This window comes from Setaria italica, chromosome III, assembly GCF_000263155.2.
Source record: "Setaria italica strain Yugu1 chromosome III, Setaria_italica_v2.0, whole genome shotgun sequence".
Classification (NCBI taxonomy): domain Eukaryota; kingdom Viridiplantae; phylum Streptophyta; class Magnoliopsida; order Poales; family Poaceae; genus Setaria; species Setaria italica.
Genome location: NC_028452.1, coordinates 37,845,350 through 37,866,587, shown reverse-complemented (window position 1 = coordinate 37,866,587; position 21,238 = coordinate 37,845,350). Strand labels below are relative to the sequence as shown.

Genomic DNA, 21,238 nt, shown 5'->3' with positions numbered 1-21,238 from the left:
AACATGACAGGGCTAAACTTTAGCCTCTGGTATCCAAACAGCCCCTAAGCTTCGGACTCGAGTACCGAAACCAATTCCTACTAGGATTCTGGTCCAATGCCAACACCTTGATCTTGATGTGGACAATGGCAGCTGAATTGCTTCTCTCCGCTTCGGACTCGGCGGTGTACAACCTTTAACGGTAACATGAAATTGATTTCACCTCAAGTCGATCTTGTACTAACGAAGAATTTCATCGAGTCGGCGAGTTGTGATCGTCGACACATAACAACAATTATGCTGTGTTGAGTAGATTGATCTTTATGATGATGTCCTTCAAGCTCGCTCGATGATCTCGACGATTACCCCTACCTGACATGCTAGATGTCGGTATTTTATACCCGGCAACCTACCGAGGGGTATCCCAAGGTAGTAGATTGGTTGGTGGGGGATCGTCGGACCTGAAACTCGAAGGTAAAAGCGAGGACACAAGACACGGATTTATACAGGTTCACGCCGCCAGAATAGCGTAATACCCTACGTCCTGTTTGGGGTGTTGTATATTGTGCCTTGCGTTTGGGTGTTGTGTAGCATGATTGTTAGATATTGATTATGGTTTTGAGCTGCCGATCTAGGTATCCCTGCCCTCCTTTGTATACTCAGGGGGTAGGATTACTAGTTGGTTACAAGGAGGAGTACTAGTAGGATTACATGATACGAGTCCTAGTAGGATTACAAAGGCTGTAATCCTAGTAGGAGTCCGTTGTCTTTATTCCTTGCGGGTACTGGGGATCTATCCCCAACACTCACCGATGTCGTGTCATTGACTCACAAGGAACTATAGTGAGCTTGAATGAAATAGACTAGACAATTCCCTATTTGACACTAGAAAATTTACTTGTTCTTTTCTGAGCCCTCAAAATTTTTTCGTTCCCTATTTGACACCGGGTATAACTTTGGTTCCTTATATGACACTCTGTTAGATTTTCCATCCGATCGCCGTTAAATGCCCTGTGAAAAGATGATTTTGCCCTTATGGAAGAATGTGGGCCCCACCACAGCCACCCTCGCCAGTGGGCCCCACCACAGCCACCCTCCTCTCTGGCGTCTCGATCTCCCGTCGGCGAACGGTGGCTGCCCGCGGGCGCGGCGGGAACTCGAGCGGGAGCGGCGGCAGTGGGGACGGTGACGGGGTGCTAGTGGAGGTGCGGTGGAGGCTGGCCGAGGCGGCGCGGGGAGGAGGGCGTGCTCGTCGAGCTCCACTCCCTCCCCCGCCGCGCCGCCCTCCGCCTTCGCTGCTCCGGCATCGACGCCAGCTCATCCGCAGCCCACTCGCCCACGCGTGGGGAGGGGTGGGAATGGCCATTGCGGCCGGAATAGACCGGCAGGGAAGGGCGCGGCCGGTCCTGGAGGTGCGGCCGGCACGCGTGGTCGCTTACAGCGATCGGGGTGGCGCGGCCAACCCGCACGGCTGGGGAGGCATGGTGGCGTGGTAGGCAGTGGGAGAGAAGAGGAGGAGAGGAAGGAGAAGGATGGCTGTGGTGGGGCCCATATTCTTCCAGAGGGGTAAAATTATCTTTTGACATGGCATTTAACAGTGATCGGATGGAAAATGTAACAGAGTGTCGTATAAGGAGCCAAAGTTATACCCGGTGTCCAATAGAGAACGGAAAATTCTTAAGGACCAGGAAAGGAATGAGTAACTTTTCTGATATCAAACAGGGAATTATCCTCTCAATTAGCTGGATGTACCTGATCCCGCCTCAGATCCAATTAGTTCCCATTCTCTACCATCTATGGTCACTCGTCGGCAAGCAAATCGAAGCCTTGCTTCACCGTCTATTGGTTGCCGGGGATGTGGGATCCCATCAAGTGTATCCCCTTATCTCCAAGGCAACATATCAGGTGCAAACCAACCAACCCGTGGAAACTTGGAAACTAACAATCAGGGACACACGATGCGAATCCAACGGATGGGGCGAGAGGTGGGCTGATTTTGTGATTAAGCCCCCCCACCTCCCGGATTTTTTTCAGAAAAACTCCCTAAGCGTGCGCCAGATCTCTTCCGCCGCCAGGACATGTGCCGGTTCTGCCGCCAGTACGTGCGCTAGGCCTGTTCCTCGACGCCTTCGTTCCCTTCGCGAGTGCTGCCAGGCGGTTGTTTCGACGAGCGACCGCTGCCAGCGATCACGTACCTTCGTCCGGCGCCGGTGACTAGCCCCAGCCACGCGCAGAGTGGGTTCGTGGCTGGCCTAGGAGGCTAGGAGATCGGAGGAGGATCTCAAGCTGTGATATCTGTGTTACGTCGGAGGAGGATCTCAAGCTCTGAAATCAGAGTGCTTCCGTGGAATAACTAGCTAGCTGGATCGCCACATGATTGGATATGAAGCAATGATCGGGTTGATGCTGTTGTGATGGGGCTTTACTAGCTCGTATTTGATATTATACGTCTGCACACCAATTCTACGGCAGCACACCAATTATACGTCTGCACACTGTTCTCCTCGTGTGTGTGAGTTCCTTCTTCGTGACATTTGATTTTCGTTTTCATTTTCGTGGCCCAATTTCCTTCCTGTTTGATTGCAACTTTTGTTAATCAGATTGCCAGAGAACATATCCGGACGGCGCGATGATGCTGAACAACGGCGATAGCCAACGGCAACAAGAGCTGCAGCCGCCTAGGACAGGGAATGATGCCATCTCTGAAGCCGTCGCCGTTGATCCCGCCGTCGCGAGACTTACAGGAACAAGTTTTGAGGCCGCCGCCATGGATCATTTGAAGCCTGTGGTTGGAATGATGTTTGATACACTTACAGATGTGGAGAAATTTTATAAATCGTATGCACATGAAGCTAGTTTCTTTGTTCGTGTTGGTCAGCATAAGAAGCAAAATGATGAAATATTATTCAAGCGGTATTATTGTTCAAGGGAAGGGTATAGAAAGGAGAACGTAAAAAATGTTATTGACGATTCCGGAAAAAAGAGAAAGACGCATAATGTGATGGAAACCAGATGTGGTTGTGAGGCACATATTGTTGTCAAGCTCAGCAGTGACAAGAAGTATCGGATAGTTTCAATGGTTGAGGAGCACAGCCATGGTTTTGTCTCACCAGATAAGAGGCATTTGCTAAGATCCAACCGTAATATTAGTGAGAGGGCAAAGAGTACTTTGTTCAATTGTCATAAGGCTAGCATTGGCACCTCACAGGCATATAGACTTCTCCATGTCAGTGAGGGTGGGTTTCAAAATGTTGGGTGCACGCTAAGGGATTTGCAAAACTATTACCGTGACCTCAGGAGCAAAATCAAGGATGCAGATGCACAAATGTTTGTGGCACAACTTGAGCGAAAGAAGGAAGTAAATCCTGCCTTCTTTTATGACTTTATGGTGGATGAACAAGGACGACTTGTTCGTGTGTTTTGGGCAGATGCCTTATGCAAGAAAACTATAGTGTTTTTGGTGATGTGGTTTGTGTAGATTCAACCTACACCACTAACTAGTATAACATGATTTTTGTGCCATTAACTGGAGTCAATCATCACTTGCAAAGTGTGTTCCTAGGGGCAGCATTCTTGGCAAATGAAAAGATCGAGTCATATGAGTGGTTGTTTAACACCTTTCTTAAGGCTATGCGTGGAGTAGCACCTCATCTAATCATAACAGATGAAGATGCGAGCATGAAGGCTGCTATTGCTAATATTCTACCGGATACAACTCACAGACTTTGCATGTGGCATATCATGGAAAAGGTTCCTGAGAAGATTGGGCCCTCTATAAGAGAGGATGAACAGTTCTGGGATAGATTACACACATGTGTTTGGGGCTCTGAGACTGCAGATGATTTTGAGTCACAATGGAATTCTATCATAACTGATTTTGACCTCATGGGAAATGATTGGTTTTCCACAAAGTTTGCCATGCGTCAATCATGGATTCCGGCATACTTTATGGATATACCTCTAGCAGGAATCCTTAGGACTACGTCACAATCGGAGAGTGCAAATTCTTTTTTTAACCGTTTCATTCATCGAAAATTGACCTTTGTTGAGTTTTGGCTGAGGTTTGACACAGCTTTGGAGTGCCAGCGCCAAGAGGAGTTAAAGACCGACAATGCAAGTCTTCACAGGACTCCTAAATTGATGACACCATGGGCCATGGAGAAGCAATGTAGTGTGATATATACACATGAAGTTTTTAGTAAATTTCAAGAACAAATCGTAGTTGCAAGAGACCATTGCATTATTCAAGGCATTACAGAGTGTGAAGATATAAAAATTGTCACCATCAGCAGTATATCTGGAAATGAGCGATTGGTTCAGTTCAACAAGTCAGACATGTTTGGTAGGTGTTCCTGTAAATTTTATGAGTCCTATGGCATCCCGTGTCGTCATATCGTACAAGTGCTTAGAGCTGAGAATCAAAGTGAGATACCATCTATTTATATTATGAAGAGATGGGAGAAAAGATGTAAAAGGTTTGTATTGTATCATTTTTTCTATGGGTGTTTTGTACAATAGTACTGGTCAGATATTCAATTTTACAGGGGTCTATTCTTTGATGAAGAAGGTAACCTGCTAGATGAAAAGCCTGAAGATCTTATGGAGGTGTCAATGCGAAAAAAGATTTCAGATTCACGCAACCAGTTTGAAGATCTTATCCAAATGGCCAAGAACTCTAAACAAGGGATGGATTTTTTATTTTCTAGTTTATCCAACCTAGTGGAACCTCTCCAAATGATCATGCCTGCTACGAGAGTTAATAAACAGGATGAGTATGAATCTTTCCTTGGTAGTAAAATTCCAAATCAAGTCGATATACATCCACCAAATGATATCAAGTCGAAAGGGAGATGCAAACGAATTAAGAAGAGTAAGGAGATGAAGACTGCAAGCAAGGGTAAAAGTAAACGGAAGTGTGGAAAATGTAAGCAAGTAGGGGATCATGATGCACGCACGTGCCCAAACAATATTGTTGGATGATATTTCAAGTTTGTGTAATCACTTTGTTTACTAGTGACATCATTTATGTGCCAATTTAAAGTGTTACATTATCCTATGTACTTGCTTGTGATTCTACAATGTACTAGTGACATCATTCAGCTGCTATCTGGAACCCAAAAACGAAGGAGAAAAAAGAGTGGTGAAACTGACTGTGTCAGATAATGAACAGAGAGAGGGAAGGGGTTAACCTGTATTGATTTGACAGAGAAATGGCCCAAATCAGCTGTATCGTATGTCAGGTTTTTAAAGAATTATCAAATCAATGAAAAATTGCTTGACCAGCATAATGGTAAAAGATGGTACAACAATACTGAGGAAAGAGCACTTAACAATATTATATACACCAGATTGAATGCTCTCAGAACAGATATATCATACTTAACAATATTATATATTCCAATAGAGCCCAAATTGAGAAACTAGAGTACAATTTGTGCAAATTTCTGTTCATTCCAGTGATAGCACAAATTAGAATACAATTTGCCATCTATACAATTTCTATAGTCTTTGATGTGTCCTATACAATCACAACTTGCCCAACTTGCTACCACCTGCAAGGTTTACGGAACACGAGGCACAACCCGATTTACAGCACACATGCTTCCATGCATCTCATGACAGCACACATCTTGAGAATGAAGTAATCCTCCTGTTCAGTTGCTCTCGCCAATACACATCTTCAGAACAATGCAACCTTGCTCTCGCCAATGCACCTCGGGATGGGCACATCTTCAGAACAATGCAACCTTGCTCTCGCCAATGCACCTCAGGATGGCACATCTTCAGAACAATGCAACCTTGCTCTTGCCAGTGTGCTCCCGCCAATGCACCTTGCAACAGCATGGCAGTCAATGGAGACAAACCTAACCAATTTTCAGTCACCATTCCAGAATGGAACAATTTGAATCATGTTTACACAATTTGATATGTTGCCTTGTATATAAACATATAAGAGAATACCAGCTACGAAAACATAAGTTATGCTTTGGATACATTAGTGACTGATGTCCTCTAGAGGGATCATTCCATTTCCTGATTTCAATGTAAAGCAGAGGATGTACATGGAAACAGTTCAGAACACAGCAGGAAAAACACAAGTCTTCTGATCCATTAACTGTAAAATCACACCGAAACCGTACGTTTGTCACGATAAAAATGACAACCTGCATTGAGACCACCAGGTGTTTTGCTTTATTTATCCTCAACGTTTGACAGTTCACTGACCAATTTTCAGTCACCATTCCAGAATGGAACAATTTGAATCATGTTTACAGAACACCAGGGGTGGAGGAGACCTCACCAGGCAGCAGAGGGCAAGGGGCTGCAGCGCCCTCAGCAAGCCGGCGGAGGGCAAGGGGCGGCGCCGCCCTCAGCAGGCTGGCGGCGGGCAAGGGGCGGCGGAGGTCTCAGGCGGCGGAGCGCAAGGGGCGGCGGAGGTCTCAGGCACCGGAGGGCAAGGGGCGGCGGCGGGCAAGGGGCGGCCGAGCGCAAGGGGTGACGGCGGGCAAGGGGCGGCGGCGGAGCGCAAGGGGTGGCAGAGCGCAAGGGGCGGCAGAGCGCAAGGCGCGGCGGCGGGCAAGGGGCGGCGGAGGTCTCAGGCGTCGGAGGGCAAGGTGCGGCGGAGGGCTGGGGTGACGGAGGATGCGGCGCAAAATCGCGGAGGGTGGAGGTGACCGGGACGCCGTTAGGGAGTTTTTCTGAAAAAAAATCCGGGAGGTGGGGGGGGGCTTAATCGCAAAATCAGCCCACCTCTCGCCCCATCCGTTGGATTCGCATCGTGTGTCCCTGATTGTTAGTTTCCAAGTTTCCACGGGTTGGTTGGTTTGCACCTGATATGTTGCCTATCTCCAACGCCCATGATATCCAAGATAGGGAAGTAACTTTCAAGGACTATAATACTCTTCGAAAAATAAATACAGAGCCGATGAGGGAAAACATTGCAAAATCGTAATTAAGTCCCTAACTAATATCCTACCCCACTCAGCGACTCCATTGGAAACAAAGGAGAAAGACGAGGAGAAGAAAGGAAAATAAGAAGAAAAAGTAGAAGAATGAATGGAGATGGAAGATGAAGGAAAATTCCTTATGTGTAACTCTGCCTCTACCACTTGCCCACACCTAAAATTACCCTCTTATCCAAGCCTTTCAACCAAACAAAGGAAAAAGCTCTATCACATTTCCCATTTTCCTATATCCAAACACCACCTCAAAGTTTTATGCCCACTTCAACCTTTGCTCTATGTTGCAAGAGATCCTTTTTCTGTCCTACGACACATAGAGTGCGTATAAGCGTGTCCCTTTTATCTCGACGCGTGTTACCACTTGTCCTCCATCTCAACACGTGTTACTATTAGGCACTACGTGGCGTTGTTTGTGTTGTACGTGTCTGATTTGGACTACCTTAAATCCTACAATTTTTTTAGGAATGATTTTAATTGTGCTTTAATATAAATATATAAAACATACCTTATAAAAAATCAACATCACCAGCTAAACATGGTAGAAATGCACATTTACATTTCTCGTGCGCCATCAATTATAATCATTTTCAAATTGTTACCACCTGTTTATACATTGTCGAAAGCAACTTTTCCGAAAATCTACCAAAAAAAAACATAAACTGCGTTTGAAATGGAAGTTCCATCGTTCACCCCCGAGTGTTCATATGGAAGCACCGATTCTTCCCAGCACGTGGCACGAAAACGAATTGCCCAGACGGCTGAAACGCTTCCAACTCCTGCGGACGCTCCCGGACTCATCCCAGAGCAGCTGCGTTTAGACCGTCTGCCGCCCAAGGATGCCGAAACCGGCAACCATCGGCTTCGGCTTCCGCTTCGCGCACCCGCATTAACCACCCCCTGCAGAGACGCACCACCCTCCCCGATTCTCTCCTCCCTCTCCCCTGCGGCCTGCCGCAGCCGGCAGCTGCACGCGTCCGCCGGACCCCCGAGCTGCACGGCGCCCACTCGAATCGATCCCCCACGCTCCCGAGTTGGATCCTTAGCGGGATTGGGCGGAGGCGCGGCCGGGGATGTCGTCGTCGGTCGGGGGAGGCGGGGGCGGCGGCGGGGCGGACATCGCCAGCCTGCTGGAGAAGGCCAAGGAGCTGGACCAGCTGAAGAAGGACCAGGACGAAGTGGTGGCCGAGATCAATAAGATGCACAAGAAGGTCCTTGCAAGTAAGATACTCTCTTCAGCTGCTGCTTCCTACCCCACCGCCCCACTTATTGCTTCCTGTTCCACCTCTCGGCGCTGACTTTCTCATTGGTCGATTGGTCCGCTGCTTGGATTCGTAGGCTAATTAGTTGTGAGCGAATGGGTTTGCTTTATTGTCAGTTTAGGGCGGTTGAGAAGGATTTCCGGCTCGTGCTGCATCTGGCTGCTGGAATGTCCACTGGAATGATGGAATGCTTTTTTTTCCCCCGCTGGAATGTATGCATCTATGAGTGCTGGCATGTGTTTAGCTTCTTTACTGCTTGTTGTTTGAAATCGTAGGTTTGTGCATGGCTGTAACGGTGGCTGTCCTCACTGGAGAAAGCTCTAAGTCTGTCTTTTGTCTTTTGGCTTTAGGTGTTAGACATCCAGTTCTTATTTTTGTCCTTTTGTTAATTGAAATGTCATGTGTGATTGGGCTCACAATTCAAGGTGCGAGCCATGTGTCAAAACATAAATGCAAATGGTTCCTATTGCAAAATGAAGGAGATGCTAGTCTTTATCCACGCCTGCCATTGAACTAAATTAATGTGCCATGGAGGTCGGCAGAATGTTTTTTTGGAGGGTGATGAATGGTGGATTAGGAATCATTAGAACATCCCATTTTGTGTTAATTAAATCAGGCAACTATCTTTATTGAGAAAGGAAGGCAGATAAAGACAGAGTTAATAATCCTATGTTGGCAGTTTCTAAGAAATCCCAATATGTAACAAAAGGATTGTTGGTCAATGCATACTATTTTTTTTTGCGTGTGGGGGTAAGTGGGGGTGTTAATAATTGTTTCCTGTTTTAGCTCAAAATCATTGCTGGTTTGTGAGCTTGAATTCACGCCCATTTTGTGACCTTCAACTTTGGCCTTATCGTAGAAAACACTACAATAACAGGCGATGAACCTAACAAACACTGAGAGATATGCTGCTGAAGTGGGTGTATACTTTCTGTTGTGTGAGAATATAAAATGTGATGCCATATTTTTGAACCTTCCTGTTTTTCTTTATGTTATCTTTTTTCCGTCTACTTTCCTCCAAACCAGGCATTAGGAGCCTGATTATTATGCCACATGACCTGCTAGTTTCACTTCTGAGTACTTGTAGTCGCTCCTTGCAAAAAAGAAAGTGAACTTGTGGTTGCATGTGCGTGGTGACTGAGTAAGGTCAGGTGTTCTATGTGTCGTGATATATGTCAAATGATACTTATGCTGGTTGTGAAGTTATCTTTAAATGTTCAGCATGTCTTCCTGATATGTAGTTCTGTGACTAAATTGATGTAAAATAAGTGCTTTGAACCTTTTCTGAAAACAATAGGTATTCATTTAAGAAAAGAACAAAGTTGTGTGTTTCCAGTTGTTTGTTGGCGCTAGAAGGTCAAGCCTGGGCATAACTTTAATGCTGGCCTCTGATTTACGTTACGTCTTAGGATAGGTTGTGATTGAAGTCTGTAGACTTTTGTGGTGTGGTGTGGTGTGGTGTGGTGTGGTGTGGGCGTGTGGCAAAAGCTGCTATGGAAAAGATCTGGGCATTGTTTAGTTTGATCTTACCTGCTTATTAGTGGTGCAGCAGGTGAAGATTTTTAATTGGCAAATACTGATCTATTGTTTTGAGAAAGCTTCTAATTTCATATGATACCTTGGCCTATTGTTAAAAAATTCTAATAATTTTGTTGTAATGGAATATAAATAGTACAGGAAGTCATTGATTCTGTTAGTTTACTTAATCCTCTAGTATCCAAGAACGATTATAATGGTAAGTTGTTAAACTAAAATATTGGTACTGCAAAGCATAATTGATCTTCTATAAATTGATGCGTTGCTCCTATAACCAACAATGGAAACCTGGCCGCACCTGATCCTGCCATCTGGAAACGTACTATTCATTTATTCACATCTAAATAACCTTGTTTAAAGTGTGCACCTAAAAACCACTACCCAGAAAACCAACCACCATCTCCCATAGAGTTCCCAAAGCTGTACCAGTGGATCTGCCCCAGCTTTCCTATTGAGTTCTGGTTAAGTTCTTAGTCAAAGGAGAATAGGAGGAGATGCCGCCGGCAGGGGGAGGGGAACTGGGGGTTCTGCTAGAGAAGTTCAGCGATCTGGATCAGCTGCAGAAAGAGCAGGAGATTGTCATCACGGAGATCAACAACATGCACAGGAAGATTTGTTCCTGTAAGAGAGCTCTGAACCCTACACTTAACCTATCCATGTGCAGAGGGAAAAGCCACCTATTTGGTTTCTTTATTCCTGTAGGTCTGTTTAGCGTATTACGAATTACCTTTTTTACCCGCCAAAAGATTCCCTGAGTTTTTTTGGGTTCACACATGAAGATCATTATCTGTACTAGAGGTTGTTGGATCTTTTTTATTTTGCAGAATCTCGATGAAATGCTTGTATTTGCCTGAGCTTGTTGAGTTCAAAATTTGCTACTTTTATGATGGCTGGATATGTTGATAGTCAGAACACAATGTTGATGTGAAACATTAACCTCATAGTTCAAATGGTCTTTTACTTTGGTTCAATTAATAGTTGTCATGTAAACATTTCGGTTGGGAACACCATTATGTTGGTTGGATTAGTCGTAGAAAGTTCAGAGAAATGACATTTGCATATGGAATAAATTGGAACACCACAGTTCTTGTCTGTCATTAGATCGTTGTATATATTGCATAACAGCAAAGGTAAGTTTTGAAAGAACTTGCATTTGGTTGGAGCTTTGTGTGTGCCGTGCCTTGTGAGGTCTACTCTGTTGGCCTGCAAACCATGATAGAAGTCCTGTTAAACCATACTGATCCAAATACATATGATTCCAGTAAAAGCTGGTATTGTCGGGCCAAAGCTATAACAATGCTTCAAACTGGTTGTCTACAGAACTCGTTTTTAACTGTGCAGCTAAACTAGTGTAATCCAAATATAAGATTTCAGCTGGTTATCAAAACTATAGCAAAGTTATTTGTCATTTGTACAGCAATGAAACATATTAGTTTCTGTTTTCTTGGCCTATTCCTTTTCATTACTAGTTGATGTGGCTACTGGTTAGTATCACTTACAAGCTGTTATACTATTTGTAAGGACAAACATTAACATTGCTCAACTTTGCTTTGTTTTATAGCTCCAGAGACGGTTGATAAAGCAGTTGATTCATTTTTGCTTAAGCTCCGTGGTTTATATGCACGTGCGAAGGAGCTCTCTGAGAGTGAAATCAGGTAAAATTATGATGTGCTAGCCTCTTGTTGTCTGGATGGACTAATATTATGATAAATCAGCAAGGATTTTTTTGTCTTTCAAACTATTTGGAAGCAAAGGAATAATCAGCAAGGTATTCATAATAGCCACTTGGCACATTTGGAAGCAAAGGAATAATCTCATCTTTGAAGGAAAAAGACAAGCAGTCCAAGACTGTATGTCCAATTTTATAGATGAGGCTAAGGTCACAGAATCAAGGATAACAAAAAACAGACCTTTCTTAACTGGGTCAACAATGTACAGACTTAGCCCTAGCTCTTAGCTTTCTTAGAGGCCTTCCTGATGGCTTTTTCTTTTTGGGCGCTATGGTGCCCTTTGGACTCTTGTCCGTGTACAGTATTTTTCCTTTATTTTTAATATATCTTACCACAGTGGGGGTCTCCCTCGCTGTATAGTTTTATAAAAAAAAAGATTTGACCAAAGTAATTATTTCAACGCAGTAAGTCTAACATTTTGTTTGAATGTCTGGAAGACTCATATAGCTCCACACATTGGACTGTCACTCTCTGTGTTTTTATTTTTGCTATTGCTGCATGCAAATTTTAATTATTCGAAGAATGCGAAGTGCAGCAGTGGAAAAATTTCACAATGATGTCTTCTTGCAGTGCCTCAACTGCTTTGATTGGATTATTAGATGGCTTGTTGCAATCTGGAGCTTCAACTGCACAGAGGAAAAAGATGGGTGAGTATTAGAAGTAAGATTTTGCAAGCTAAGATCATGGTTTTTAGTTCAGAAAATGCAGTACCATATTTTCTTTCTACATTGCAGAAGTTGGTGATCAGAAAAAGAAGAGGATCAAGTCTGATACAGATACTGCACGATTTTCTGCTGTGAGGAACCAACTTGACCAGGCTGCAAACCTGAAAGGAGAGCAGGTCTCAACTTCAGCTGTATTTAGAAACCTCAGTTAGTCCTTGTATTTCATATATTCATCAGTGCATGGTGCATAAATGGCAAAGCTTCTACCTTCCATGTAAGAAAAGACAGGAACTTTCCTGTATCCTGAACTAGTACTATAGGACTTTCTGCACTTTGTTAAAGGTACCAATTTTGCAGCTGTCCTCCCTCAAAACATCAGTGATGGCAACCAGGCTGTTCAGGTGTTTGAATTTGGATATTGTTAGAATGGCAGAATTTTGGACTTCTGAAGTGCACAAAACTTATATATTAGCATGGTATTATGTGATTTGTCGTTGGTTTGAAAATGGGAGATCCATCAATCCTTCCAATTGGCTTACACGTAAATGCTTGACTTTCCTTTTCTTTTTAACGAACTGCATAAGTTTTCATTTATTTCTGCTATAACTTGTTTATACTCCCTCCGTCCTAAATTGTAGGTTGTTTTGGCTTTTCTAGATGCATAATGTTTGCTATGCACCTATATATAGTGTATGTCTAGATGCATAATGATATCTATGAACCTAGAAAAGCTAAAACGACCTACAATTTGAAATGAAGGGAGTAGTTCTTATTTGACTCTTATTTTTTTATATGATCCTAAAATTGGACTTGAGTGCTCTTACTTGTTCTGATATCTTTCAAGTATTGTTTCATAAACTTTTTGTTAGTTTTGAAATACAAGGAAAAAGTAACCAGTCTTGCTCCTGGTACCTGGATGGGTTCACTTTTTTTTTTAAAAAAATTCCATTCTTGTAAGTATTTTCTTCTTTTCTAGAAACAGTTTCTTAATCACTGACCTTTACTGGGATCTTCATTGGTAATATAAAACAGATTTTTTATGGCTTTCCTAGAATTATCAAACCCTATGATTCTTAGACTTGGATCAAATTTTAGCAACTCTGTTTGCTAGGCTCAGTTTATCTTACAAAAAAAAGCAATATGTTAAATCTGCTCCGTAAATTTCTGGTTATGAGCAAGTAGTAGATTGATCATACAAATTTGCAAATGCAATCCATCTTTGCGATCAGATCTTTAATGGATCAAAACCCATGTTTCGATCAATCAAGTTTTGTTGTATTACATCCAATTTTTCAAACAAAAACTTATTATTATTATTATTATTATTATTATTATTATTATTATTATATGTTTAGAATGCTGACTTAAATAACTTGGCGGACACAAAATTTGTGTTGTAGGAAACTAAGTCGTTAGTATACTATAAGAAAAATACTTCACTATATAAGGCTTTGTTGTTTTTTATACAAGTATTCAACTCAACATTAATTCCTTCTAGTGTGGATAATGTTCAGTTCTTATGAATTTTTTTGTGATATTTATGTCGCAAAACATGCTAGTGCAAGCATGTTCAGTTTTAGCATGTTTCTTCATGCTTAAAAGCGTGGTAATAGAGTAGATTGATTCTAAAGAAACTAAAAAACTGTCCAATTTCACTTACATAATTATAAATTGTAAACTTGTTAAATAGTAAAGCAAACTTATTGTTAGGTGCATCAATGTCCACAGATATTAAAGTTTGTTATGTATATTATTCTGTTATAAATTCTCCTCATAATTCAATTGACATTTATACAATCAATCAGACTACACATCAGTCATAAAAGTTGAAACTAGTTATAAATACCATAACTTAGGACGATGACCGAGTTTGGTAACTCAGTTTTTGCACTCTATCAATGACATTGCTTGTGCATAGCTTTGCTCTTCCCCCTTGTTGGGCACATGCATGATTTATGTATGTTCATTTAATTATTTAGTAGTAACATTCATGCTGTGTCATTTCAGGTTGCAGCTAGGGTGAAGTCAGATGATGAAAAAGATGAGTGGTTTGTGGTGAAGGTCATACATTTCGATAAGGAAACAAAAGAGTATGCATCTATTTTATAACTTTCCATTTGTAGTGCAAGCATTTGTTTGTGATATAAAAGTTTAGTCTGGAGGAAAAATTAACCTGTTGAATGGAGGTAGTGTTAATAACAAACTATTGCCTGGACTGTTACTTAAAACTGGAGTTGTGATGTGTTGTGGCCCAGATGGTACTGTGCGTGGGTGCTGGTCACCCGCTTGTACAGTACTATTTATGTAGCGCCAGGTGGGGATGTCGCTGCCGCTTTCCCATCAAGTTAAGTCATTTTTAGGAAGTCCATCTCATGTAAATTAGGAAAGATCATGATTACAATACAAGTACCTTAGCCGTCAAGTTGAGTCTCCTGTATAAATAGACCCTTTGGAAGGCAAGCAGATAGAAGGGATCTCCCTTTACCAACTGGCTGTTGCTCTCTTGCCGTGTTCAGTACAAGGCCGCCCCGCCCTTCCTCTTCTCCAACCAATCTAAAGCCCATAACATGATATCATGAACCTTTCTTACAAGATCCCTGGGTAGGTAAGGCATTATTAATGAACAAATATAAAATTTTGAGTTATCCATTGTTTTGCTAAAAAGAGCCCTGCAAAAACGAAGAGAGTTATGGGGATGACATCTCCAGCACTGAATGCAGCACAAAAAAAAATCCACGTAAATAAAGAAAAAAGAAATCTGACTATTTTTTATCATCTAGAGATGAGACATTTGATTAAAAAAAACATCTAGAGATGAGGTAATGATAATCTCTTATTGGCTTGGCATGTAGAAGTTCAATGAAATTTATATCATGTTTCTGCAAAAGTGCAAATTGCATGTGAAGGCTGCTGCTGGACACATGCAGCATTGTGTTATTAGTGTGCCTGTACCTTATATGTGACCATCAACCTGTACTATGTTACAAAGTTTCACTTATTTACTCTTAATGGATGTGCAGGTATGAAGTACTTGACGAGGAGCCAGGTGACGACGAAGAGAGCACCCAAAAGTACGAGAGGTTTAAGTTCCTAACTATCTTTCCTTTTTGCACTTCCTTGTAGCATATGAAATTAATAAAATTATCTCTGGAGTGATCAAGTTTGAACTTGGAGTTGTTATTGATCAATTCCTTGAACTCTGAGTTGTCTCATGGAAGCCTTCAATATCACCTACTATATCAAATTTGTTATTTCTTTATGTTGATGAAAACACCTATTTTATATAAATGGAACCATTGGTTTAGTTAGACATTGGTTTTGCATTGCAATGATATTGAAGCATTAAACTATTTTGTAATATGGTTAATGTCAAACCTGGAGGGTAGACCAATGACATTTTACCAAATCTGGAGGTAAAAGCTTTAGTGCGATGGTTTTCAATGTCAACCAAGCCAGCCCCAACGATTGGATCTCCGGACAGCTGGCATCTTTCCTCTACATCTCACAGAACCGCGACATTGATTTTTACAGGATACAATTTTTTATGCTGGACATCTTTTATAGACACGCATCTGTACATTTTTTAAATTATTTTAAACAAATGTTATTTTGGAATTAAGAAAATTCTGGGTAAAGGTTTGAATAAATCAATAAAATATTGTTGGTGCCCTTTTCAATGTTTATGAAGTTCAGCGTAAATCAAATGGTATTTTGAAATTAACCAAACTTTGGGTATTCATTGACCTTACACGGTTTGACTCAAACTGATGGTGCCCTTTTTCAACGCGTTTCAGGAAGTACAAGTTACCTATGTCTTGCATTATTCCATTTCCAAAGAAGGGGGATCCTTCCAGTGCTCCAGATTTTGGGCATGGTCGACAAGTCTTAGCGGTTTATCCTGGCACAACAGCATTATACAGAGCTACTGTAGCTTCCCATCGTAAGGTAACATTTCAAAATGCACATAAACACCATGGATAATTTGAGTCATAATAATGTTTTCAACATTGCACAATTGCCCCTGGTTTTGCCTACATATGTATCTAGGTTTTGTCTAGATACATAGCAAAACACATGTATCTAGAAAAGTCAAAACGACCTACATCTTGAAACGGAGGGAGTATTATGCAAGAAATATTGTTCCATGAAACACAGTGGCCATAAATGTTGCCGTATATAAATTGATCTGCTTATATGCATTGTACAGTCATGTTCCGTTAACATGGTTATTGCACAAGTAATTGCTGGGCATTTGTTGATTTAGTTGAATCCATCTCTGGATTCTTAATTTATTTTTTTGTTGGCTTGCTTAGTCATTAATGCTCTTGTCTTTTTGTCATCATGTTGATGTGAAACTGCGCTGCAACAAATCCAGAGGAAGTCTGATGAGTAAGTTGTCCGCCCATTTAAAACCTCGCATCCTAATCCAATGTTTACCATTTGTTCTTGGTTCTGTTTCATATGGTTCTACATCTGTTTGGTTAATGCCTGTACCTTTGGAAATTGCAGTCTGCTCTCAAAATTTTGTGGTCATGGCATTTGATTCAAACAATTCTATATGGAGTAGGGCTAGCTGATTTTTATTGCAGAGTATCACCGGAGTCTGGAGTGGTTAAATTTTGCTGAAATTTCCATCTAGGGTCATAAAAAACTAGTACCAATTTTCCAGTTTATTTTTCTATAAGGTCCCGTTTGGATCATTGGAATTGAATTCCATTCTAATAATCATAATTTAGACACAAATTAATTAAGCTAATATCATTGTATGTGGAATATAGTTGTATATTATAGTTGGTGATATGGGAGAGATACTTATATGCTACACTTCTACTATAGATAAGCGAGTCCAAGAGCGTGCTATAAGCATTGAATTCCATTCTAATAACCATAATCTATAGAATCAATTTCCATCTCCCACCTCATGAATTTAAGATAGACTTATATCTAAACTTTGGAAAGTTGTGGAATGCCACATTCCAACATAAATTAGCCTACTCCATTAAGTAGATTCCAATTCCATCAAAATGAAGGGATCCAAACGGGGCCTAAATAATTTCTGCAAAGAACATCATCAGGTCTAGTTACTCCATTCTCAAATATATATTGTTTAGGGATGCATGCAGCCAATCTTTAGAAATTTTCCAGTTTATCCTCTTCTGTCTTGCATACTATCGTTAAGATGTCACTGAACTTCTCTGACAGTATAACATAAACAGCAATACCTAAAACGAAATAAATGAAATATGTGTGCTCATGTAGAGGTTTTAGGTTTGCAACTCAACTTCTGATTTTACCCTTTTGATTAATATTAAATAAGCAACAATAATATCATCTTTGCCTGAAACAATTCTGTGACCATTTCTTTTCTTTTGACAGTTATATTCTGGAGTTTGATGATGATGAGGAGGACGGGTCTCTGCCGCAAAGAGCGGTGCCATTCTATAGGGTGGTTGCCCTCCCGGAGGGCCACCGGCAGTGAAAGATCTCGGGATCTCCGATGCGTCGTCCTGCAGTGTAGTGTAACAGACAGCGCAAGAAAATAGGTGCATCTGAGTGTGACAATACAGTAATCTTATCTCAGTTGCAGCTGGCTGCGTGAGTCGGTGCAGACTATAGCGCCTGTAATTTATGGGGAGTGAAAACTACCTATTTGCGCTTGCCATGTGTCCCGTTGTTAAAATCCCAAACTCACCTGTCCTGTAAATAGAAATGGATCCAGTGTTTCTTTCTAATAAGCATGTGTCTGCCTCCAAACTCTTATACCAAATTGATATTGCTGAAGTGGTTGCGAACAGGTATGTAGAATCATTTTTTTAAAAACCATGAGCAGGGTATCTTATGAGTTGCGACTTTGAACTGCTGAGTTTCCTGGAACGGAATCCAAATAATTCCCTCGGATTCGGATGCCACAGGTGGAGCGAAATACTGTGAAACAGTAGCCAGAGTCCTTGTAATCTGCTCCTTTTCTTGTATGCAATCTTAAGAATTGGACTGTAACTGTCCGTCTAATTAAGTGGTCATAACTGAGTGTGGCATGGAAATGAGTGTATGAGAGTTTTTTCGCTCCATAACGAATCCGTCTGAAAAAAAATGCACATGTTCCATGGAAAGATGTGTCTAGGATTCAAGAATCGAAGCTACTTGCATCGAAAGGAACTTTCAAATTCCCTATCAAAGGACATCTTTTCTAATTATATTTTGAGTGAGTTTCACTTCGGGCCCTTAAACTATACCTGATATTTCATTTAGGTCCATCAACCTTTAAAGTAATTATCTAGGTCCATGATGTAATAAAGTGAGATTGTGGACCAGATGATACGTTAGTATAAGAGTTAGCCTAGTGATTCCACCAAAATAGGTATAGATTATATCATTAACGAGCTAGTTGGAGCTAAAAATACGTTTGGAACAGGAGGGCCCTACCCAAGCACTGTCCTAGGGGTTGAATTACTTCTAAAACAAAAAGGCTACGTGAATAATACAAATATAAACCTATATAAAATTCAAATGTACAAATGAAATAAAATGGAGCGTAACTTGGTTAGCATAGGTTTTTTAAGTTCCTTGTAGTAGAATATGCCCACCCAACTATTTGTAAGGAAAATAAATCTAGCATAGCCCATTAGTAATTTTGGTGATTGTGTGTCAACACTAACTTTTTTTAAGTCTAACAACGTTTGCGAGTACATATCGTTTTAGTCGCATGCAAGGTGATGAAATTGGGTGATCAAACACCTCAAACAAGGTCAAGAGGATGTGTACCGAGACCTAAGACATCATAGAAGAAAAAGTCATGACAAAGACACGCAGAGAAATGAAGTAAACAAACAAGGTCAAGAGGATGTGTACAGACTTAAGACATCACAGAAGGAAAAGTCATGACGAAGACACGCAGAGAAATGAAGTAAACAGTAAAAATTCTTCACCATCATATATCACCGCTATCTTACTACAAGTTATTATTCACACCGAATTGTCCTGCATCAACATTAGCCTTCACCGGATGATTCCATGATGAGTTTTGCCTCCTCTATGTAAGGTGTCAACAGCAAGGTCAAAGTATCATCCTGTGTCAACAGTAAGAGAGCAAAACAACGAAGATTTTTCACCGTCGTATTTAATATTCCTCACCGTCACATATACAGTGTCAACAATAGGATCACCGTATCTGCGTATCATCCTGTGTCTACAGTAAAATAAGATTTTTAAGTAACGGCTATGTAATGACTAGTTCTTCGTATTGGTGCTATAAATACCCTATTAGTCGGCCATTTGAATTGTGTTGAGTTTGGGATCAAATACACACTCCATCTACCAAAGTGCTTATAAAGAGATTAAGACAATTAGCAGATCTTGATTGGTGCTAGTTTAGACTTTTAGTGTATTGTTTTGGTCATTAGTCTAGAGTTGAGTGAGATTTGCACCAGCTACTCAACGTAGGAGCCAAATATTCTTTCGGCATCGACAATGAGACGCATGTCCATATAATCTCAAAGTAGATATAGAAAGCAATTCGCGACCATGTACATACGACAAGCGACAAGCTTGTGACTCTGACAACCGGGATAACCATACGTCGTGTGACAGTTTATATAATTTTGGGCTTTATTTTTTACATAATGGATGAAAATCCGGGCTGTTAGACAGTAGATATACGGCCCATGGGCTTGCCCCTAGTGGCTCCCCTTGTGGCCTATATGTATACACTGATTATGTCTATTGAGTATGAATCCAAGTATTATACAACCCTAATATTCTCTCATGGTATCACGGGTCGGTTCTCGATCCCGCTTCCGCTAGAGCCGCCGCTGCAGCGCCTCTCGCCGGTGCCCGCCGCGCCGTCGCCGAGAGTCCCTCGCCGGCTCCCCTCTCCCTACCCTACCCCTACCCATGGCCGATGACGACGTGCTCTCCGAGGAGGAGCGCGCGCAGCGCGCCGCCGCCGCCGCCGCGGTCGCCGCCAAGGCCACGGCCGATCGCGAGGCTGCCCTCGATGCGCTCGAGGCCAAGCATGCCGCGGTCCATGCACAGGCTCTCGCCGTCGTCAACATCAAGGTGTTGATCCCCATCACCCTCGATCGCGTCTCCAACAACTATGATCGATGGCGCAAGGTTTTCCTCGTCGTCCTCGGCAAGTACGCGCTGACCGATCACGTCCTGTCCGATGCCGCCCACCCCACGCGATCCGCATGGGCGCAGATGGACTGCACCGTGCTGTCGTGGATCTACGTCACCATCAACGCCGATCTGCAGCAGCAGGTCATGCTCAAGGAGCCCTCCGCTCGCGTCGCGTGGCTCGCCCTCGACGACGAGTTCCTAGGGCAGCGTGAATCACGCGCCCTCCTCCTCTCCGCCGAGTTCCGCAACTTCAAGCAGGGCGCCCTCAACATCACCGACTATTGTCGTCGGTTGGAGACGATGGCGAGCGCCCTCGCTGAGTTCGGCGATCCCGTCAGCGATCGGACGCTGGTGATGACGCTGATCCGCGGCCTCAATGGCACTTTCCGCCATATGATGTCGCATCTGAAGCTCTAGCGCCCCTTCCCCACCTTCAACGAGGCGCGGAACCTTCTTCTCCTCGAGGAGGTCGATCTCCAGGACGCGGCCGCCGATGATCCGCCTCCCCCTGCTGCCCTCTACACGTCCGGCAGTGGCGCCCCGCAGCACCCCTCCGGTGGGCAGTCGGGCGGTGGCCAGGGGCGCGCCCCATCCGGTGGCGGCAACGCCGGGCAGCGCAACAACAACCGCCGCCGCGGCAAGAACAAGAACAACGGCAACGGCGGCGGCAACAACGGCGGATCCAACGGCGGCCCCGGCGGCCCTAGCGCCGGTGCGGGTGGCTCTGGGGGCGGACCTCGGCCTGGGCCTCCACCGCCGATGAACCCCATCCCCAACTCGTGGGGTGGCACGGTTCAGTTCTGGCCGTACCCCTACGGCCCCGGCGGCGCCATGCATCGTCAACAACAGCCGCCGGCCGCCTTCCACGCCCAGCAGCAGCCCGTCTACGCGCCGCAGCAGGTGCCCTACATGCTGCAGCAGGGCGCGCCAAGTGTACCACCCGGCTTCGGCTATGGGGGTGTGCCCTCTTCACCCATGGCACAGCAGCA

The 21,238-nt window shown here is 43.1% G+C and overlaps 2 protein-coding genes across 4 annotated transcripts; both read left to right on the top strand.

The window, feature by feature from the left end:
• The first annotated feature begins 2,608 nt into the window (after positions 1-2,608).
• On the top strand, positions 2,609-6,653 carry LOC101777697 (circumsporozoite protein-like). The gene is made up of 2 exons (XM_012844554.1): positions 2,609-2,892; positions 6,227-6,653. The coding sequence occupies exons 1-2, from the start codon at positions 2,609-2,611 to the stop codon at positions 6,651-6,653; spliced, it is 711 nt and encodes a 236-aa protein (XP_012700008.1).
• Positions 6,654-7,697: 1,044 nt separating this feature from the next.
• LOC101766470 (SAGA-associated factor 29) lies at positions 7,698-17,902 on the top strand. Of its 3 annotated transcripts, none has more exons than XM_004962547.4 (9): positions 7,698-8,159; positions 11,298-11,391; positions 12,037-12,113; positions 12,201-12,307; positions 14,139-14,221; positions 15,152-15,211; positions 15,926-16,076; positions 16,507-16,520; positions 17,508-17,902. In XM_004962547.4, the coding sequence occupies exons 1-9, from the start codon at positions 8,012-8,014 to the stop codon at positions 17,608-17,610; spliced, it is 837 nt and encodes a 278-aa protein (XP_004962604.1). In that variant the 5' UTR covers positions 7,698-8,011; the 3' UTR covers positions 17,611-17,902. The 3 variants fall into 3 exon arrangements, with proteins under 3 accessions (XP_004962604.1, XP_004962605.1, XP_022681210.1); XM_004962548.4 differs by having other exon boundaries at positions 7,699-8,159; positions 15,152-15,202; XM_022825475.1 differs by lacking the exon at positions 7,698-8,159 and adding an exon at positions 10,216-10,357.
• Positions 17,903-21,238: the final 3,336 nt, after the last annotated feature.

What these genes read in the sequence shown, in the direction of transcription:
- LOC101766470 (XM_004962547.4), top strand. Translation starts at nt 8,012, where the DNA reads ATGTCGTCGTCGGTCGGGGGAGGCGGGGGCGGCGGCGGGGCGGACATC. An exon ending in GCACAAGAAGGTCCTTGCAA is followed by an intron (nt 8,160 to 11,297) that starts GTAAGATACTCT and finishes TTTGTTTTATAG; the next exon opens with CTCCAGAGACGGTTGATAAA. An exon ending in CTCTCTGAGAGTGAAATCAG is followed by an intron (nt 11,392 to 12,036) that starts GTAAAATTATGA and finishes GTCTTCTTGCAG; the next exon opens with TGCCTCAACTGCTTTGATTG.
- LOC101777697 (XM_012844554.1), top strand. Translation starts at nt 2,609, where the DNA reads ATGATGCTGAACAACGGCGATAGCCAACGGCAACAAGAGCTGCAGCCG. An exon ending in GATGAAATATTATTCAAGCG is followed by an intron (nt 2,893 to 6,226) that starts GTATTATTGTTC and finishes TCACCATTCCAG; the next exon opens with AATGGAACAATTTGAATCAT.